We start from the raw sequence: 17342 nt of genomic DNA, 5'->3' as shown, positions 1-17342 counted from the left end.
CTGCTGGACCTGTACGAGGAGGACCCCGAAGAAATCCTCCTAAATCTTGGTTTTGGTCGAGAAGAACCTAACCTGGCCTCGAAAGTTCCCTCCAGGTTCTTCAGCAACACCTCCACAGCGCGAGGCATCGACATCAAGGTACGGACGATGGCAGTGTGTTAGCACTGGAAACAAACTCTACATGACGACAAATTTGGGGTGATTTCAAAGCCCTCTGAACCGCTGGTGACCGCAGCTCAAGTATAATAACATTATACTCTAGCAGAGTGAGCGGACAGACAACCCACGAACATACTCCTTCACTAACGCGCAGTCCTGCCCAATTTAAACCAACCAAAACTAAATTGAATCTAGAAACACCTCATGGCGACAATAGAGGACACTTCATGGGATGTCTGTACAACATTTCATGGCAATCCATTCAATAGTTGTTTAGATGTTTCAGTCTGGACCAAAATGGTGGACTTCTGCTAGAATTACTGAAAAGCACCAAACTCGTACCGCATATTTGCTTCAACATCATTTTATCTGTGAGAACACACCAGATCAACTTTTTTTTTTTTGAGTCTGCTGCCTGCCTTGCACCGTTGATCACTGGTACTGTTTTTTAATGACATCACTTCCTGTGGTTCTACCTGCAGGTCTACCTGGGAGCTCAGCTGCAGCGCATGGAAGTGGAGAACCCCAACTATGCTCTGACTAGTACGTTCCATTCTCCCTATTCTCCCCTGTACTCCTGCATCTGTACTAGTGTTTGTGGCTGTACTCTACTTTCCCCTGTACTCCTGCATCTGTACTAGTGTTTGTGGCTGTACTCTACTCTCCACATCCTCAAAGGTGTGTTGTACTGCGACAGCCGAAATACCTCAGCACTGCCGATCGAGGGTTAACCATATTAGCGATGAGGAGGTTCATGTCCTGAAACTGTAGACGGAGGAAGTGAAGCTCAAATACTATGTGTGTGTGTGTGTGTGTGTGTGTGTGTGTGTGTGTGTGTGTGTGTGTGTGTGTGTGTGTGTGTGTGTCCTCTTCCCAGTGTTATTGGGGTGTTTTGTGGGGTCCTTTAGCTCTTTTAGCTGGTCTGCCAACTGCCTGGGCAACAGAGCCAACAGGGACAAAGATCTGTTTGTCCCAGACACGCATACACACACGCATGCACACACACGCACATACACACAAACCTGCACTACTAACATCCTGGCCTCTTTTTGTTTTCAAGCTTGTGTTTGCATGAAGGTTCTGGCTCCCTAATTGAACATACACACGCATACAGACACGCACGCGCACACACACACACACACACACACGCACACACACACACACACACACGCGCGCACACACACACGCACACGCACAGCTGATTCTCTTCTTTTTGACAGTTTAACTGTTTTGGTGCTTTAAAAAAAAGGATTTTACAAAGATCCTGTGTGTGTGAGAAGATGTCCACAGATGAAAGTACTTCAGGATTGCAAAAGTTTTATTTTACACTTTGATGGCTGTTTTGGGCAATTTGAAAAATCATCACTCATCCTAGTTTGCTTTACAAGACAGTTTGAGTGTTGTTTAGCGGAGGAGCTCTAAATATTTGCACTTCAACATAGAATGAATAGGTTTTTGACTAGATTTCCTGTCTCAGATATTTTGGACTCCTGTGTATTCTTTATGTTGTTCAGTGCAACAGATTTGTATTTTAGCCACTATGCACCAGTTTCTCAAGTCTTACTGACCTTATGTGGGCCGCACAATTTTTCATTGTCTCATCTCGGGTTTTGTCTCTCAACTTTCGCTTGCTATTGCTGGCTGTAGGAAATACAAGTAAAAAGTCCTGATCGGTTAACACAGCCTGCCGTACATTTGTCAAAGTGGGAAAATACGTCAACGTTTTTGAGGCGGTCATGTGAACCAACAGTACCACATCCACCACAGATATCAGATAAAAAACATGCAAAGTTCTGTTCGCCGTTAACTTGCTTATAACTAGCTTATAACTAGCGCATACATGTTCACATTAATGGTCTGAAATCAAAATTGAAATGATTGAAACACAAACTATTAAATATATATATTTGATGAATGAGATAATTTGAAATAATCAGCTTGTTATACATCAATTAAAAGCCTATGTCATGGTAAACGGGACTTTCTGCAATAGTGTATCTAACTGAGTCTCCACTGTGATTTTGCGTTTTGGATGAAAAACTATTGTATTAAAACACACTCAGACAGCTGTTATTATATCCTATTGTTTTGAATGCATAAAACAATAAATAACAAAGACCCAACCCATCCTGACCATGAAAACTAGAACCGTAATGTGAACGGATGATCCCAGATCTGTGTGGTAAAACTGATGTAATATCGGTCGATGTTTGTCCGACTGCCACGAATGAACGTTTCATTTTCTTCCAGCTATGGCGGTCCTTCGCGCTGTTCATCATTTTGTGAAACTGGTTAAATATTTGGCAAAATGCAGTTCCAAAGACATCACAAGCAGCAGATGTTCAACTACTCAATGAAACACATTCCCACCTCTGGCGTTGACAGGAAGTTAAAGATCAAACAATGGAGCGGAAGCAACTTTTTTGTACAGATTCACTCAGATTATTTTTTCCAAATGCTCGAACATCACATAAAAGTCGAATTAATTTACCTGATATCATTGCGAGTGACTGACACTGGTAAACAAACTGATCAGCCGTCCCATTTTTTTGGGATTGAGATTTCCCTTCAGTCATTCAAAGTTCACCAGAGGTGTTAACCTGGATGTTGGGTTTCCAAAACAAACAAACTGACACAGTGCATTCTAGACTTTCATAACTAGTGTTTCCTTATCTCAGGATCACGGCCTAATTGTCTTGTTATCTGCAGATAACAACTAAATGAGTCACGCGCTGTTTGGTCACACGCACACTGCAGCTCAGTGAACTGAGTCCAGAGGAGTGGCAGGGAGGAAAACAACTCATGGTGTCACAATAAACTTGTGAACGAGAACTCATTAAAAGGCCAGCTGAGAGAAAATAAAGGAGCATCAGAAGCACTTGTTCACTGTTAGAACGCTCTTCATTGAACCACTGATTAACGTCCATCACTGGAACACACTTTGTGATATAAATCCAGCTTTGGCATCCCTCAGGGCTAAGTATTAAAAAGAAAAAGACACAAGGGTATGATCCCTCTGAGGGACACTGATGAATGGGCTTCATACATAACCTGTTTGGTTCGGTTACAACAAACTGGGGTGTGATTGCTTATTTGGTTCTGTTTATTTGGGCAGGTGTGAAAGGAGTCAGTCGAACTCTGTCGCAAATTCAACAAGCGGGTTGAGACCACCTGAAGAGGAGGGAACTCTGGTGTAGTTTGTTAGTGGTGTGAAAGCAGAGAGAACCATTCACAGGGCCATGTTATGGCGTATTCACATACGAAAAAAAAAAAAGGAGGATTCATGAGCTCTTTGTGAATCCAGAGATATTTAAAGGTGTAGCAGATTGCTTCCTGATGGAACCTGACGTAGTACGTGTTTGGCTTGAAACTGCAAACTAACTTTATGAAAAGCTGTAGTGACTCAGATCAGCGCTGGATCAGTTTTACATTTTTTTTTAATTTAACTGCTCCTTTAACCGTCTCTGGTCGGTCAGTTGGTCCTGGAAGATTTCTTTTTTCTTTTCCAGAACATTCTCATACTGTTCCATCGGTTCCCCGGATCCCTGACGTGTGTGTGTGTGTGTGTGTGTGTGTGTGTGTGTGTGTGTGTGTGTGTGTGTGTGTGTGTGTGTGTGTGTGTGTGTGTGTGTGTGTGTGTGTGTGTGTGTGTGTGTGTGTGTGTGTGTGTGTGTGTGTGTGTGTGTGTGTGTGTGTTGTTTGTTATGTAAGCTCTGTTCTCACCATCAGAAAGAATCTCTTGGGATGAAGACAGAAAAAAATAGGGAGTACGTGTCGTTTTCTCTTATTCCTCACTTCCTGTTTCAGGATCCTCAGAGTGAGCATTAGTGCAGAGTCAGCAGTCAGCAGGAAACAGACTCACACAGCATTACTATCATCACACACGGCTGCTGTAATAAGGGGTTCATGTTCTGCAGTCCAGATGTGACTGAAAAATTCTGAACTGTTTGACTAACTGGTTTGTAGCTTGAACATCATCGTTCCTTTCCTACGTGTTTTAACTAGAAGGTTGTTATTTATTTATTTGTAGTTTCTTTCAGAATTTGCAGCTTGTTTAAAAAGGTGCATTACCAGATTTGTTTTTTTGTCACTGTGGGGCAGCAGAACAAGCTGATAACGTCACTCTCCTTTTAGCTCCGGTTTGGTCTCCACTAACTCCAAAGAAAAACATCTGCCTCTTTAGCTGCTTAATGTTAATCCTTCTTCATCAGCTAGTTGTTAACTTTGTCTACCTGCTGTTTGGTGATGGAAAAGTAAATTTGTTTACATTTGGTCTAATTGGCTCCGTTAAAAGTATGCCAAATTAGCTATTAGCAGTTCCTGTTGGCAATGTGCCCATGGATGTACAGACAACTATCAGTAGATTGGAAAAAACTTTAAAACATGAAGATTCTCAGGCAGGTTTTGGCGTTGGTGTCTTTTTTTTCCTATGATTTAAGTGGATTTATGGACATTCAATTGCAATGATCATCGGAGATATTGTTATGTGTAATGATATGTTAATGAGCAAGTCGCACTGAATCTATATATATATCTGTGTCTTGTCCGTGTGTTCAGAGCTGACCGAGTTATGACTCTGAGAAGGAGTGTGACTTATAACACAAATGGTGGCAGTTTGGTTGTGAAGCACCTGATTGTCTGATTGTGTCACAGGCCGTGTTTGTATGCGGTCTGGTGCCGGAGGCATTATGTTATATTATGTCTGGAAGGAATTTCCTCAAATTTGGCACAAATGTCCACTTGGACTCAAGGAGGAAATTATTAGATTCTGGAGGTCAAAGGTCTGTGTCACTTTGACCTAATGTCGGTGATATTTCAGGAATACCCGGAGAGAATTTCTACACATTTGGTAGAAAAGGTCCACTTGGACTCAAGGATGAACTCTTACATTTTGGTGGTAGAAGGTCAAAGGTCAAGGTCACTGTGGCCACCTTTTTAAATCATCTTTTCAATACCTTTAGATCAGTTTGAATACTACTGTCATTTCCTGTGAAGATGGGCTGATTTTGGCCGTCCGGATAGTCTACTGGTTAAGATGCACAGTATGTAATTGCGTATTGGACTTTTCATTCGTGATGGCATCCGTCAGTGTTTACAAAGGTTTACTGAAGTACTACTGCAAGTATAAACTCACTGTAACAGTAGTTAAAGTAGTTTTATTCCATCCAGAGAGAAGACCTTTCAGTCGGTCATCTAAGATGAAATGAGAATGATGTTAGGAGATTTCCACCTGACAACAGTGATGTAAATGAAAGCTACCACTGAAACTAGTCTGTCTTTTAGTTAAAAGGCATAGAAGTCACAATGGGATCAGAGGTGAGAGAGCGAGCAGCACTGTGCAATGTACTTCAGGTGATTGACATCAGAGCGAGTCATATGGTGACAACAGAGCGGCAGACAAAAGACAGAAGTCTGTCTTTCATAACAGACTGACAAGTATTTAGACAGGGAGGGGAGGAGGGACGAGCACGGAAGGAAGGAAAGTATGCAAGTCATCGTCTTGTTACAGACAATACTGACAGCTCGACTTACACAACCACAGAAGAAGAAGGAGGAGGGAGGGAGGGAGAGAGAGAGAGGGAGGGAGGGAGGGAGGGAGGGAGGGAGGAGTGGCTCTGACGTCTGTATCCAGTCCAAACATGAAGCTTTTTGCTAATCAGTCTTTTACTGTAGATAGTTGTTGAATCCCAAACTCTTATTTTTGTGTAAGCCAATGGGATTTCATTTCTTTCAATTCGTAGTATTTTTTACAAGCATAGTGTGACATTTTTCTTAATTCTAGTACGGTGCTTTACCATACTTTTATCAATAACATGGGAGACATTAATAATAGACCTCTATACAGTTAATAGGGAGTGTTTTGGGAAATGTCGGTGACACCAGCTTCCTGGAAGAAGACGAACTGCACTGGAAACTCACTAGTGTAGTTTATTCTGGTTTGAGAGGGGGCTTCATGAGGCTGAAGATGAGACATTTTCAAGAAACTTAATCTGGGCAAGTTTTTAAAAGCATCTTTGTGTCTTAATTTTTCTGCTCTTTTGGCAACTGTGAAGAACTTTGTAACTGTTTTGTTTCTGTCTCTTTCAGGTCGTTTCCGTCAGATCGAAGTCTTGACCACAGTAGCCAACGAGTTCTTTCAGCTCTACAGTCAAGTTTCTGGTCAGCCCGTCCAGTGCATCAGCTCCAAGGACCAAGGTAACCCTGGCAACCACAAACAGTCCACCAAAGGACTGTTTCTTTTGTAGTCTAGACTTTTAAAAGCTGTGGGCAAAGTATTATGGAGCATTTCCAACAGATCCGGTGTAGGAGGGCGTCTCAACGCTCTCTATTCATTTCCTATGGAGAGCCGGAGAAGCAGTCACGCAGTGCATTGTGGGACTGTTGCAGCGGGTTTGGAGGGGGGTTGAGCTGCGTTGACAGGTCTGCATTTGAATGAAGTTGAAAAATCTCAACTTCATTCAAATGAGCCCGCCCAGCGTGATGCACCGGGCTCACCAAACTTGGACCAACCTGCCAAATAGGCATCGCGTAAAATGGAAAAAAAAAGATTCAGCAGGGGCATAGCCTATTTCTCACTGCAAATGTTTTGAGAAGGTCCATTTGAATTTTACTCACTTTTAGTCAAATTGATCTGTAATGCTGTAACCTTTATTAGAAGAGGAATACACTATTTAGTTGATCAAATCAACTTTTGTCAAGACCAAGTTTGAGCATTTTAGTTTCTAAATTGCTTTTTATTTGATTGATTTAAGTTTCTTCTCATAAATTTGTGCTGCCAAATCATTTTTTGTCTTTTGTCGACGATATTCTGTATAAAGTGACAGTTTTTGCTCCATAAAGTCGATTGCGTCTCAATAGTGTTCACCATGGACCAAAAGTTAGTTGTCAAATATATATTTTGTCAGAGATTTTTAACAAAAGAAGAATTACATTTGAACTATATTGATTTTTATTCTGATCTGTTGGTCTTGTATCTCTCTCAGGGCGGGAAGGAGGGGGAGATGAGTTGACTCCTCCTTTGAGGAGGAGCGGCTCGGCTCGGAATGTCGCCAAACTCCTCAAGACCACCCTCTCCAAACACAACCTGCTCGCGGCCGCCTACGAGTCCCTTGAAGCACACACGCCTAACCAACAGACACAGCTGAACGGACATGCCCCCTCTGGTCAGTCACACACCAACGGTCACGCACACGCCGGTCTAGAGCAGGACGGCTGCAGTACCGACCCCGCCCACCAGCCGGAGACAGTCAACCAGAATCACATGCGCAAGAAAGACAGCTGTTCCTTGGCGACAGTCGCCGAGGAAACCAGCGGGGATGGAGACGACAGGTACTGCTGGACGGACCGGTAGCTAGGGTATTCTCGACCGCTGCGTTTTAGCAGTCATTGACTACCCGAAAAAAAGCAGTCGACTAGTCAATAAATCCGAGAGATGTCATATGTTCTACTCAAAAGCTCATTAACAGCACTGAACCACATATGAATGATTAATCTACAACTATGCACAGTGTCAATGAGTCCTACCGGTAGCTAATGTTAGCGAGCTAAAATTTAAACCAGTTTGTCGTGGTGGAAGAAGTACTCGGATCCTTTAAAGTTACTGTGAAGAACTTTGAACTGGTTGTTGAAAAAGTCTCAATGTAATACTGATGCCTCTGAGTCCTACTTAAGTAAGCAAGACCATCAGTGAGAAGATTGGCCATTTCGACACAGTTATTCTTGATGCTCGTCATCGTGCCTCTAGGTCGGATTCCAGAAAAGAAGATATCAGACGAAATCATGCAGGTTCACCAGAATCTCCTTCAGACTCTAGCTGGGCCTCCAGTAGTGGCCGGCCCACTGCAGACAGACCCGGAGCCAGGAGCAGAGTTTTTGCTTTGCTGCTCTGCTGGTCCCTGCTGGGAGCCCCAGGCCGTATTGCTGGGCCTGCTACCCCAAAACGTTTTTGTCCACAGGGACTACCAAAATCCTCACAAATTGATAGTTCCTCATAGTAGCTTTAAGTAAAAGTACCAGTAAAGTGTGAAAAATCTCCATTACAAGTAAAAGTCCTTTATTTAAAATCATACTTAAGTTAAAGTAAAAAATGATTATCAACAAAATCTTAAAGGAATGCGAATTTCTGTGCCATAACATCTGGCATCCCATTAGTCCTGAACAGAGCAGAACCGGACCAGCATCCAATGGAGGGAATCATCCAGAGTCAGCTGACTCTCAGTCATCCAATGAGAGAACAAAGGAAGGAACCCAGATGGTCAAAGAGGAGCAGGTGGAGGAGAAGATCCTGACAACTATCCCAGAGAAAGCTCCTCCTACCCTAGCCCCGCTCAAGCTGGCACAGCTTCGCACGGAAAACACAGACTCTTTCGACATGGAGGAGGTACGTTGTTCTTCTCAGTTCTCTTGGGTTCTTCCTACTTGCGTTCGGGAAAGTATGGACTCCTCCGTCACAAAGGAGGTGTAGGGTTGTCCTCGGTCACAACGTTATCACTGATTCCGTCTTAGTCGTTGCTGATCATTCAAACCACCCTACACTAGGCTCGCCCTTGACCAACGAAATTCTTCGTTGATTTTGTATTCTATTCGATGAGTTGATTTAACTGACGGGTCTGTTAAACTGAGTTTCTCCACGAAGAATCACACAACGGCACCACTTTAAATCTTGTGTATACCAGATATGTGCTCATACATTTCTTGGAAATAAGTCTTTTTGCAAAAAAAAAAGCATAAAAACGACGAGTGGACTTAAGAAATCTTTGTCGACTAAGACCGAAATGGGGGCAGCCCTATCTTACACGCTGAGGACTTTGTGGTGTTCTCCTGGGTTGACGACGCCATCTCACCACCCCACATTAACAGCATTATCCTGCTGTGAGTTGTACATCTGTGCCCCCTGTTGCCAGTAAACACTAGTTATCCAGCACGAACACTAGGAGTCAAATTCATGCAAATAAAACCAGAAATCCTCTTCTCTGTGTATCCAACGTGCTTCGACTCAGAGTTCACACCAGAAGTGAAACATTGGAGTTATGTGAACTAGCAGCAAGTCGCGTATGTCAAAAAACGCACCAAAAAAAAACAAAACAGTGTGGGTTAACCTTTTTCAGCGAGTCCCACCTTGTGTGGAGCTTGATGAAAGGTCTGCTGCCGTAGGGGAATAAGCATGTGGGCCCCAATGTCTTTTACAAGTCATTTGTCTTTCAGATTCAGAGTAACGAAGATGAGGCTTTGCCACCCAGAACTTCCAGTGGCACCGGTGAGTTCACCTTAACTTCTGTTTTCAACTTTCAACTTTGACTTAACTTCAGAAGAAAGTGCCCTTCATTGTTTCAGAGTCCACGTTTCTCATGAAAATATTGAAAACAAACAAAATGCATTGTGTGTATATTTGGGATTCAACAAATGTGTTGAATGCATTTTCTTACTTATAAAACATCTGCAAAGCATATTTTTTTGGAACATTTTGAAACCTGCATCCAAGTTAACTTGCTAGTTGTTTCTTCGCTTTTCGTTCTTGGCTTATTGCTGCATTCTTTTCCAGTGTATCGATCAGAGTTTATGTGTGCAGCCTGTGGCATCTGTTGCGTTTCCTGTGTCTCAGTGCACTGAGGACACACTGTCCTGCCTCTTTATGCTTCATGCTCAGCATGAATGATTCTTTTCTGCCACCATTTGGACCGAAGGGGTACTGCCGAAAATAATAACAGAGCGTCATTGTCTGTGTCTCCCTCAGACCTGTTGAGGACGGTCAGTCAGCAGTCAGACAGCAGTGGTTTTGCTGAAGAGCCCTCTGCTGACTCCAACAGCTACCTCAAGGTCTGTTTGTGTGTCTTTCCTGGCTGTGTCTCAGTTAAGATCACCAACATGTACCTTTAAGTTATTTGAACTGACGCATGAAAGAACAGTCTGGGCACCTATCTCACCAGAAGGGGGAAACATCCCTGCAAATCAATCACTTGTGGAAGAAAATGACTTCAGGATATGTAATGAAAACTTGTAAGGCAGTCTGGAACATGTGTCTCTGCTGCAGGTTCTTATATGTCCGCAATAGATCAGAGTGGAACCCCACACACACACACCCCACCCCCCACCCAATTGGAGTACAAGCCACTGCAATGTTTGTGCTTAAACACTGGGCATTTTTAATTCTGGCAGATTACTACAGTTCACATATTTAGATGTTGTCCACGTTTGAGTGAATGCGTTATTTTTTTGTGCAGTCTCCTTTCCCTTTTAAGAAGGCAATATAGATATATTATTTATTTAAATAGACAATTAATCTCATGGGGACTTCAACCTAATTAGTCTTTCCCTGCAGGTTCTCAGAATCTTATTTTACTTTCAACCGCTGATTAACAGTGGTGGAAAGCAACTTTGCACATTTACCACATTTCACTACTCTGCTTAAGTAAGGTACTTGTTCATCAATGGAGTATTTCAATCCTATGCTGCTACTTACTTACACCACTACATTTTAGAAGGACATTTTTTTTACTCCATCACATTTATTTAATATACATATAGTTAGTTTTCAGAGGGACATTTTAATAAAAAAAATAAAAAAATGTTAGAGGCTTATCAAATACATACATAATTAAATATTTAAGATATCAAATGTCTGTCATTTGTGATCAGTTAAGTCTGTGATTTTTTTTTCACGAAACCACTCAGATAACTGCTTGATTACATAAGATTATGTAAGTGAAATTATCCAATATTCCCTTCCAAAAATATAATATATATAATATTCAGTATATATATTTTTGGAGCTGAACTTTGTTTTAGTAATAATCTTATTAATCATCTCGTGACTCGTCAGATTTATCTTGTGACCAACCGACCTATATTCGATGCCACCGAATGAAACTACCTAACTGTATATTAAGTTGTTAAAAGTAGCTCCACCTCGACCAGCTACAACAGTGGAATGCTACTTACACATTGATGCATCGACTGCAGATAATACTTCAAACTGTGCTTTGACTTGATAAGGAGTTTGAATGCAGGACTGTCACTTGTAATGGAGATGTTTTTCATTGTTTTATTGGTACTCTTACTTCATATAAGGATCGGAGTACCTCATCCACCGCTGCTATTTAATTGTCGATTCATTGTGAATAGGTGCAGCAGAGCAGTGACAGCTGTGACAGCGAGACCACTGTGACATCACATCCGTCAATAGATGTGGCCACGCCCCTCGCAATGGATCAGCCAGCATTCGAGCTGCCAGATGGCCAAGAGGAAGAGGCGGAGCCTGATGTTGCTGCTGATGCTGATGGGAGAAGTAATTCCAAGGGAGAAGACAAGCATGATGGGAATTCAGTGCAGATACTCCAGTATACAGCCCACCATCTCCCCAGGAACAGACCAATGGGAATGCAGCAGGATGAGACCGGGGAGGAGGAGCAAGTTGAGAGAGGGGAACAGACTGATTCAGAACCAGAACAAAATACTTCCCAGAGTATGTCTGCTGCAGAACAAGAGCCACAACCAGAATTAGAACACACTCAGAATCAGACTGCTTCAGAACAAGAACCACAACACACTCGGAACCAGAATGAGACCGCCACAGATACAGAACCACCCACAGAGGGAGTGTGTGCTGAGGACGAGGCCAAAGAAGAGCATGCATTCTTGGCTGGTTATGGTTCACTTTATCATCCTCCTGCTCCTTCGTCTCCAGTTCTCAGTGCTCTGATCCGAGCCAAACAGAAACAGGTGACCCGGGGTGAGCAGCGGGTCAACCCCCAGTCCGCCGATTTGCCCCAAACCCCAGGGGGAGAACGAGGAAGACGTGGTATCCCTCTACAGAGATCCTCTTCCTTGCCCTCCTCATTCCCCTCGCCCTGCAGGATCGTGTCCTCTGTCAGGATCCAGTTTGGTCGAGGCCAGGCATCCTGCACGCAGCCCAGGTACTCCTTTAAATACAACCATGTTGGCGAAGGGGAAGAGGAGGAAGGACAAACCAATTGTCTGTCTACTCTTATTATAAACCCTGCCCCCTCGCCTGACTCTAACAACCAACCACCAAGGCTCCCCACAGAAGCTTCCATCCCACCTAAACCCATCCCACGCTACCTACTGCGGTCAACCTGTTCTCTGCAGAACAGCAGCCCTCCATACGACTTGTCACCAGGAGACGCCCACACCTGGAGCACCCAGAGTGTTCCTGATCTCTCCTCAAATCAGCAGCAGCCGGGCCAGTTCCATCAGAACATGACTGCCAACCAAAATCAGCAAAATTGGAATCCAGGGCAGACAATGTTCCGTTATCCTAATCCTACAGCTCAGTACATATACCCAAGCCCAAATCCCAGCCCCAGCCTTAACCCCAGCCCATACCCCTTCTCTCTGAACCCTCCTCCGCAGTACCCATCCCCTCTCCATCCATACGCCAGTTTTCCTAACCTCCTCCACCGCCAAAACTTGACCCACCATTCTAGTCTAACCAGTCTCTACCAATCTACAACTCCCACAGTCTCTCAGCACGGCAGCCTCTCCAACTTGCATCAGCCCTCAGCTTCCACGGCTCCTCACCCCTTCAATCTGGGCAACTTGCATCCAGGATCTCCAGCAATGCACCACCAAGCGTACAATCAACTATACGGTCATCAGTCACCTTACCATGCCTCTCCTCACGGCTCACAGTTTGCATCACCCTACCTTGGTAACCATGTGTACAACATGAACCCACACCTGGCGTTTCCCCACCCCGTCACCCAGTGTCCACCGTTGGCCCCAGAATACGGCCTCCACCCGGGGTTCGCTCCTCCTGCTCCAGGTTTCTTCCCAGGCCTGGCCTCAAGCCTCGGCCACAGTTTCTACCCGGGGCTCGCTCCTCATACTGCTCCAGGTTCAGGACCCAGCCAGGGCCCATCCAGCACAGAGATGCAGCTGAGGAGAGTTCTGCATGACATCAGAGGAACGGTACAGAATCTGAGCCAGGTTAGTCCTCCTCAGTCCCAGTCCCTTGAGCTTTTGTTACTTAAGCTGTAGTCCGTTGTGGTTGTAGTCCCACTATATTTAAATATGGTTTTATTTTCATTGCTATGTTGCCATAAAGTTAGATCCAATGGAATAACAAACGCAAGATGTTAGATGATCAGACAATGATCAGGCTAACACTTTAGCTATAGATGTTAGATTAGCTACCCCTGTATTTGGAGGTAAAATTTAAAACACGTCCATAATTTTGTGAATAATCTTTTATTGGGACCGGTAACTTCCGTCAGTGTCCACTGGTTGCCTGGAACAAGTCCTGACCAAAGCATAGTTTGGTACATATCCTCCCATACGGTATGGGTTTTCTTTTTACACTTTGGGTTTCATACAAATTGAACAAAGGATATAAAACATGTCACTGAGTGAGCTTCAGAGCACCTCTAAGGTGTTTTTTTGTTATTTTTGGACAGAGCCAGGCTAGCTGTTTCCCCATGTTTAAGACTTTATGCTGAGCTTAGTTTAGATAAGATAAGATAAGATAGACTTCATTTTCCCGAAGGAAATTTGTCTTGGAAACATACATACAGTGTAGTGTCTGCTGTTAAAAAACATTACAATACAAATAACATATTGCATACAAACATTACATACACAGACTGTCGCCAGTCCACATACCCGCACACACAGTACCTACAGTACTTACAAAAGACTGCCAATGGCCAACAAACATATTTCACACTGCCCATTGTATAACGCACCAGTAGTGTATAGTTAAGATATTAAAATAAATAAAAATCGTTGTTCCAGGGTTAAGCTCTGGCTAGCTTGCCATTTAGGGCTTTGATGGACAAGGGGACAAAAGAGTTCTTAAAGCGGTTGAGCCTGCACTGGGGGACTCTGAAGCGTCTGCCTGAGGGAAGAAGCTGGTATTGAGGGTGGAGGATATGAGTGGGGTCTGAAATGATCTTCTGGGCCTGTCTGATGATAGTTTCATCAAAGACAGCCTGGAGCCATGAAATGGCTTCAGGCACACAGGTGTTCGCGATTGAGCCAATTAGTAATGTTGATAAACACACAGACTCACAGACACACGCGCACATACACTCCTCTCCCTCTCCCTCTCTCTCTCTCTGTGTCTCTCATACAGTCATTCAGGTCTTAGGGATCTTTAGAGGTCTTTCCCCCCTCCTCCACCCCCCCCCCCCCCTCCCCACACACACACACACACACACCCCATTTTAAAATACAAGCCGCACACACATGATTTGTTGCAGCTGTTACATGTTGCATCTCGGCCGATCAGACATGAGTATTCTGATAAGTTTCCTGATTCGAGTGACATTTACACACACCGCGACACAAGAGGGAGAGGTGAGGAAAGACATGGCAGAGCAGGACAACAGTCATGTAAGCTGTAAAAGATAAAACATCGGACAATCTCCAAATGAGAAAGTTTGCCAGAGATATCGGAGTCTCTCTCTCTCGCTCTCTCTCTCACAAATTCTTTCTTCTCTCTCTCTCTCCCTGTCTATGTCTCTCTCTCATACAGTCTTTCAGGTCTTAGGGATCTTTAGAGGTCTTTCAGGACAAGGGTGATATAACTTCATATTTGTAATCTTTAAACTTTTTGAATTACTAAGCTTTTTGCAATTTTTTAAAAATTGGATATCTATTTTCAGCAATGTTTTTGAGATTCATTTCAGCTTTCAGCATTCCAACGCATTTTCAGCAGGAAATGCATTTTCTAGTTTTCTTTAGATCTGGTGTTTTATACATGGGCCTCTAGTTCAATGGTGGTAAACTGGCAGCAACGGCTGTTAACACTGCAGGCGGAAAATTGTGCGATTGATCAGCTGTTCCCTGTTGCTCCTGACCCCTAAAAACCCCTCTGAAACCCCAACACCAGGGGTAATGACTTCACTTCCTATAGTTTCGTTTTAACTAGGTTAGCACATATCCTTTCATCAGCTTGTCCTGTTCCGCTTCCTGTCCTGACATCACTGTCCTCCCTCCATCTAGAAGCGAGCAGACACTCCGGACGCCTTCAGTGAGCACAGAGCAGCTCTGCCCAACCACCAGGTAAGGTCATCACTTATCTAGCAATTTCTGTGGGTTAGTTTGTGTGTAGAATCCAGCAGCGAGGCTTCCTGCACTTAAAGTCTATGTAAATCTCACAATACACAGCTTTCATTGGACTTCCATAACACAAACGCAAAACCACAAGTTCCCTTTGAAGGCAGATATGTTCTCTGACCAGGTCTTTACTTAAGAGATAACGTGTGAAGACCACATGTTCAATCCTAACATATTTCCCACCACTTTGTGTTCAGATGTATACAATAAACTGACATAGTAGCTTTGTATAACCTAAAATATACATACTGTTAGTTTGCAGTATGATGTATTTAGACCGTTTTCATCAAAGACGCCAGAGTTGACGGTTGTCTGCTTCATTTAAGTGTGATTCTCTGATTTCAGTCTTTGGCAGAGTTTCAGCAGAAGAGGCAAAGTCTAAACTTGTTCCGCACTCAAATGACGGACCTGGAGCAGTCAATAATCCGACAACAGGCCCTGGTCTACAAACACCTGAACCCTGCTGACAGGTGACTCATTAAAGCAAACAGATACATGTTTGACAGTAATCTGGACTGTAATAATTCTGATTCTGATAATATGCGATACAAAACAAACCTCATGCGTGTGTGTGTGTGCAGGATGGAGGTGGAGCAGCTTCAGTCTCTGAGATCAGCGGTCAGAGAGGAACTGCAGGAGCTAGAACAACAGCTGGAAGACAGACTGATGGAGCTGATACATCACACACAACACAGGGTATGTACACGTAACACAGGGTATATACATGCAAACACACACAACACAGGGTATATACATGCAACACACACAACATAGGCTATATACACGTAACACAACACAGGGTATATACACGCAACACACACAACACAGGGTATGTACACGCAAACACACACAACACAGGGTATATACACGCAACACAACACGGTATATACACGCAACACACACAACACAGGGTATATACACGCAAACACATACAACACAGGGTATATACACGCAAACACACACAACACAGGGTATATACACGCAAACACATACAACACAGGGTATATACACGCAACACAACACAGGGTATATACACGCAACACACACAACACAGGGTATATACACGCAAACACATACAACACAGGATATATACACGCAAACACACACAACACAGGGTATATGCACGCAACACAACACAGGGTATATACATGCAAACACACACAACACAGGGTATATACATGCAACACACACAACACAGGCTACATACACGCAACACAACACAGGGTATATACACGCAAACACACAACACAGGGTATATACACGCAACACACACAACACAGGCTACATACACGCAACACAACACAGGGTATATACACGCAAACACACAACACAGGGTATATACACGCAACACACACAACACAGGGTATATACACGCAAACACACAACACAGGGTATATACACGCAACACACACAACACAGGGTATGTACACGCAAACACACACAACACAGGGTATATACACGCAACACAACACGGTATATACACGCAACACACACAACACAGGGTATATACACGCAAACACATACAACACAGGGTATATACACGCAAACACACACAACACAGGGTATATACACGCAAACACATACAACACAGGGTATATACACGCAACACAACACAGGGTATATACACGCAACACACACAACACAGGGTATATACACGCAAACACATACAACACAGGATATATACACGCAAACACACACAACACAGGGTATATGCACGCAACACAACACAGGGTATATACATGCAAACACACACAACACAGGGTATATACATGCAACACACACAACACAGGCTACATACACGCAACACAACACAGGGTATATACACGCAAACACACAACACAGGGTATATACACGCAACACACACAACACAGGCTACATACACGCAACACAACACAGGGTATATACACGCAAACACACAACACAGGGTATATACACGCAACACACACAACACAGGGTATATACACGCAAACACACAACACAGGGTATATACACGCAACACACACAACACAGGGTATGTACACGCAAACACACACAACACAGGGTATATACACGCAACACAACACGGTATATACACGCAACACACACAACACAGGGTATATACACGCAAA

General features: G+C 43.6%; 1 protein-coding gene across 1 annotated transcript in view; it reads left to right on the top strand.

The window, feature by feature from the left end:
- itprid2 (ITPR interacting domain containing 2) overlaps positions 1 to 17342 on the top strand; it is a 52482-nt gene that overhangs the window by 30598 nt on the left and 4542 nt on the right. Inside the window, exons 9-19 of the mRNA XM_079277037.1 lie at positions 1 to 138; positions 642 to 702; positions 6247 to 6354; positions 7143 to 7488; positions 8311 to 8539; positions 9364 to 9415; positions 9893 to 9975; positions 11281 to 13104; positions 15121 to 15180; positions 15580 to 15704; positions 15816 to 15930. The exon at positions 1 to 138 is cut by the window's left edge and continues 10 nt beyond it. Of these exons, the coding sequence (XP_079133163.1) occupies positions 1 to 138; positions 642 to 702; positions 6247 to 6354; positions 7143 to 7488; positions 8311 to 8539; positions 9364 to 9415; positions 9893 to 9975; positions 11281 to 13104; positions 15121 to 15180; positions 15580 to 15704; positions 15816 to 15930 (3141 nt within the window). The remainder of the gene's footprint in view (positions 139 to 641; positions 703 to 6246; positions 6355 to 7142; positions 7489 to 8310; positions 8540 to 9363; positions 9416 to 9892; positions 9976 to 11280; positions 13105 to 15120; positions 15181 to 15579; positions 15705 to 15815; positions 15931 to 17342) is intronic.

Source organism: Melanostigma gelatinosum (genome assembly GCF_949748355.1).
Source record: "Melanostigma gelatinosum genome assembly, chromosome: 10".
NCBI lineage: Eukaryota > Metazoa > Chordata > Actinopteri > Perciformes > Zoarcidae > Melanostigma > Melanostigma gelatinosum.
This window is presented reverse-complemented; position numbering and strand designations above follow the sequence as displayed.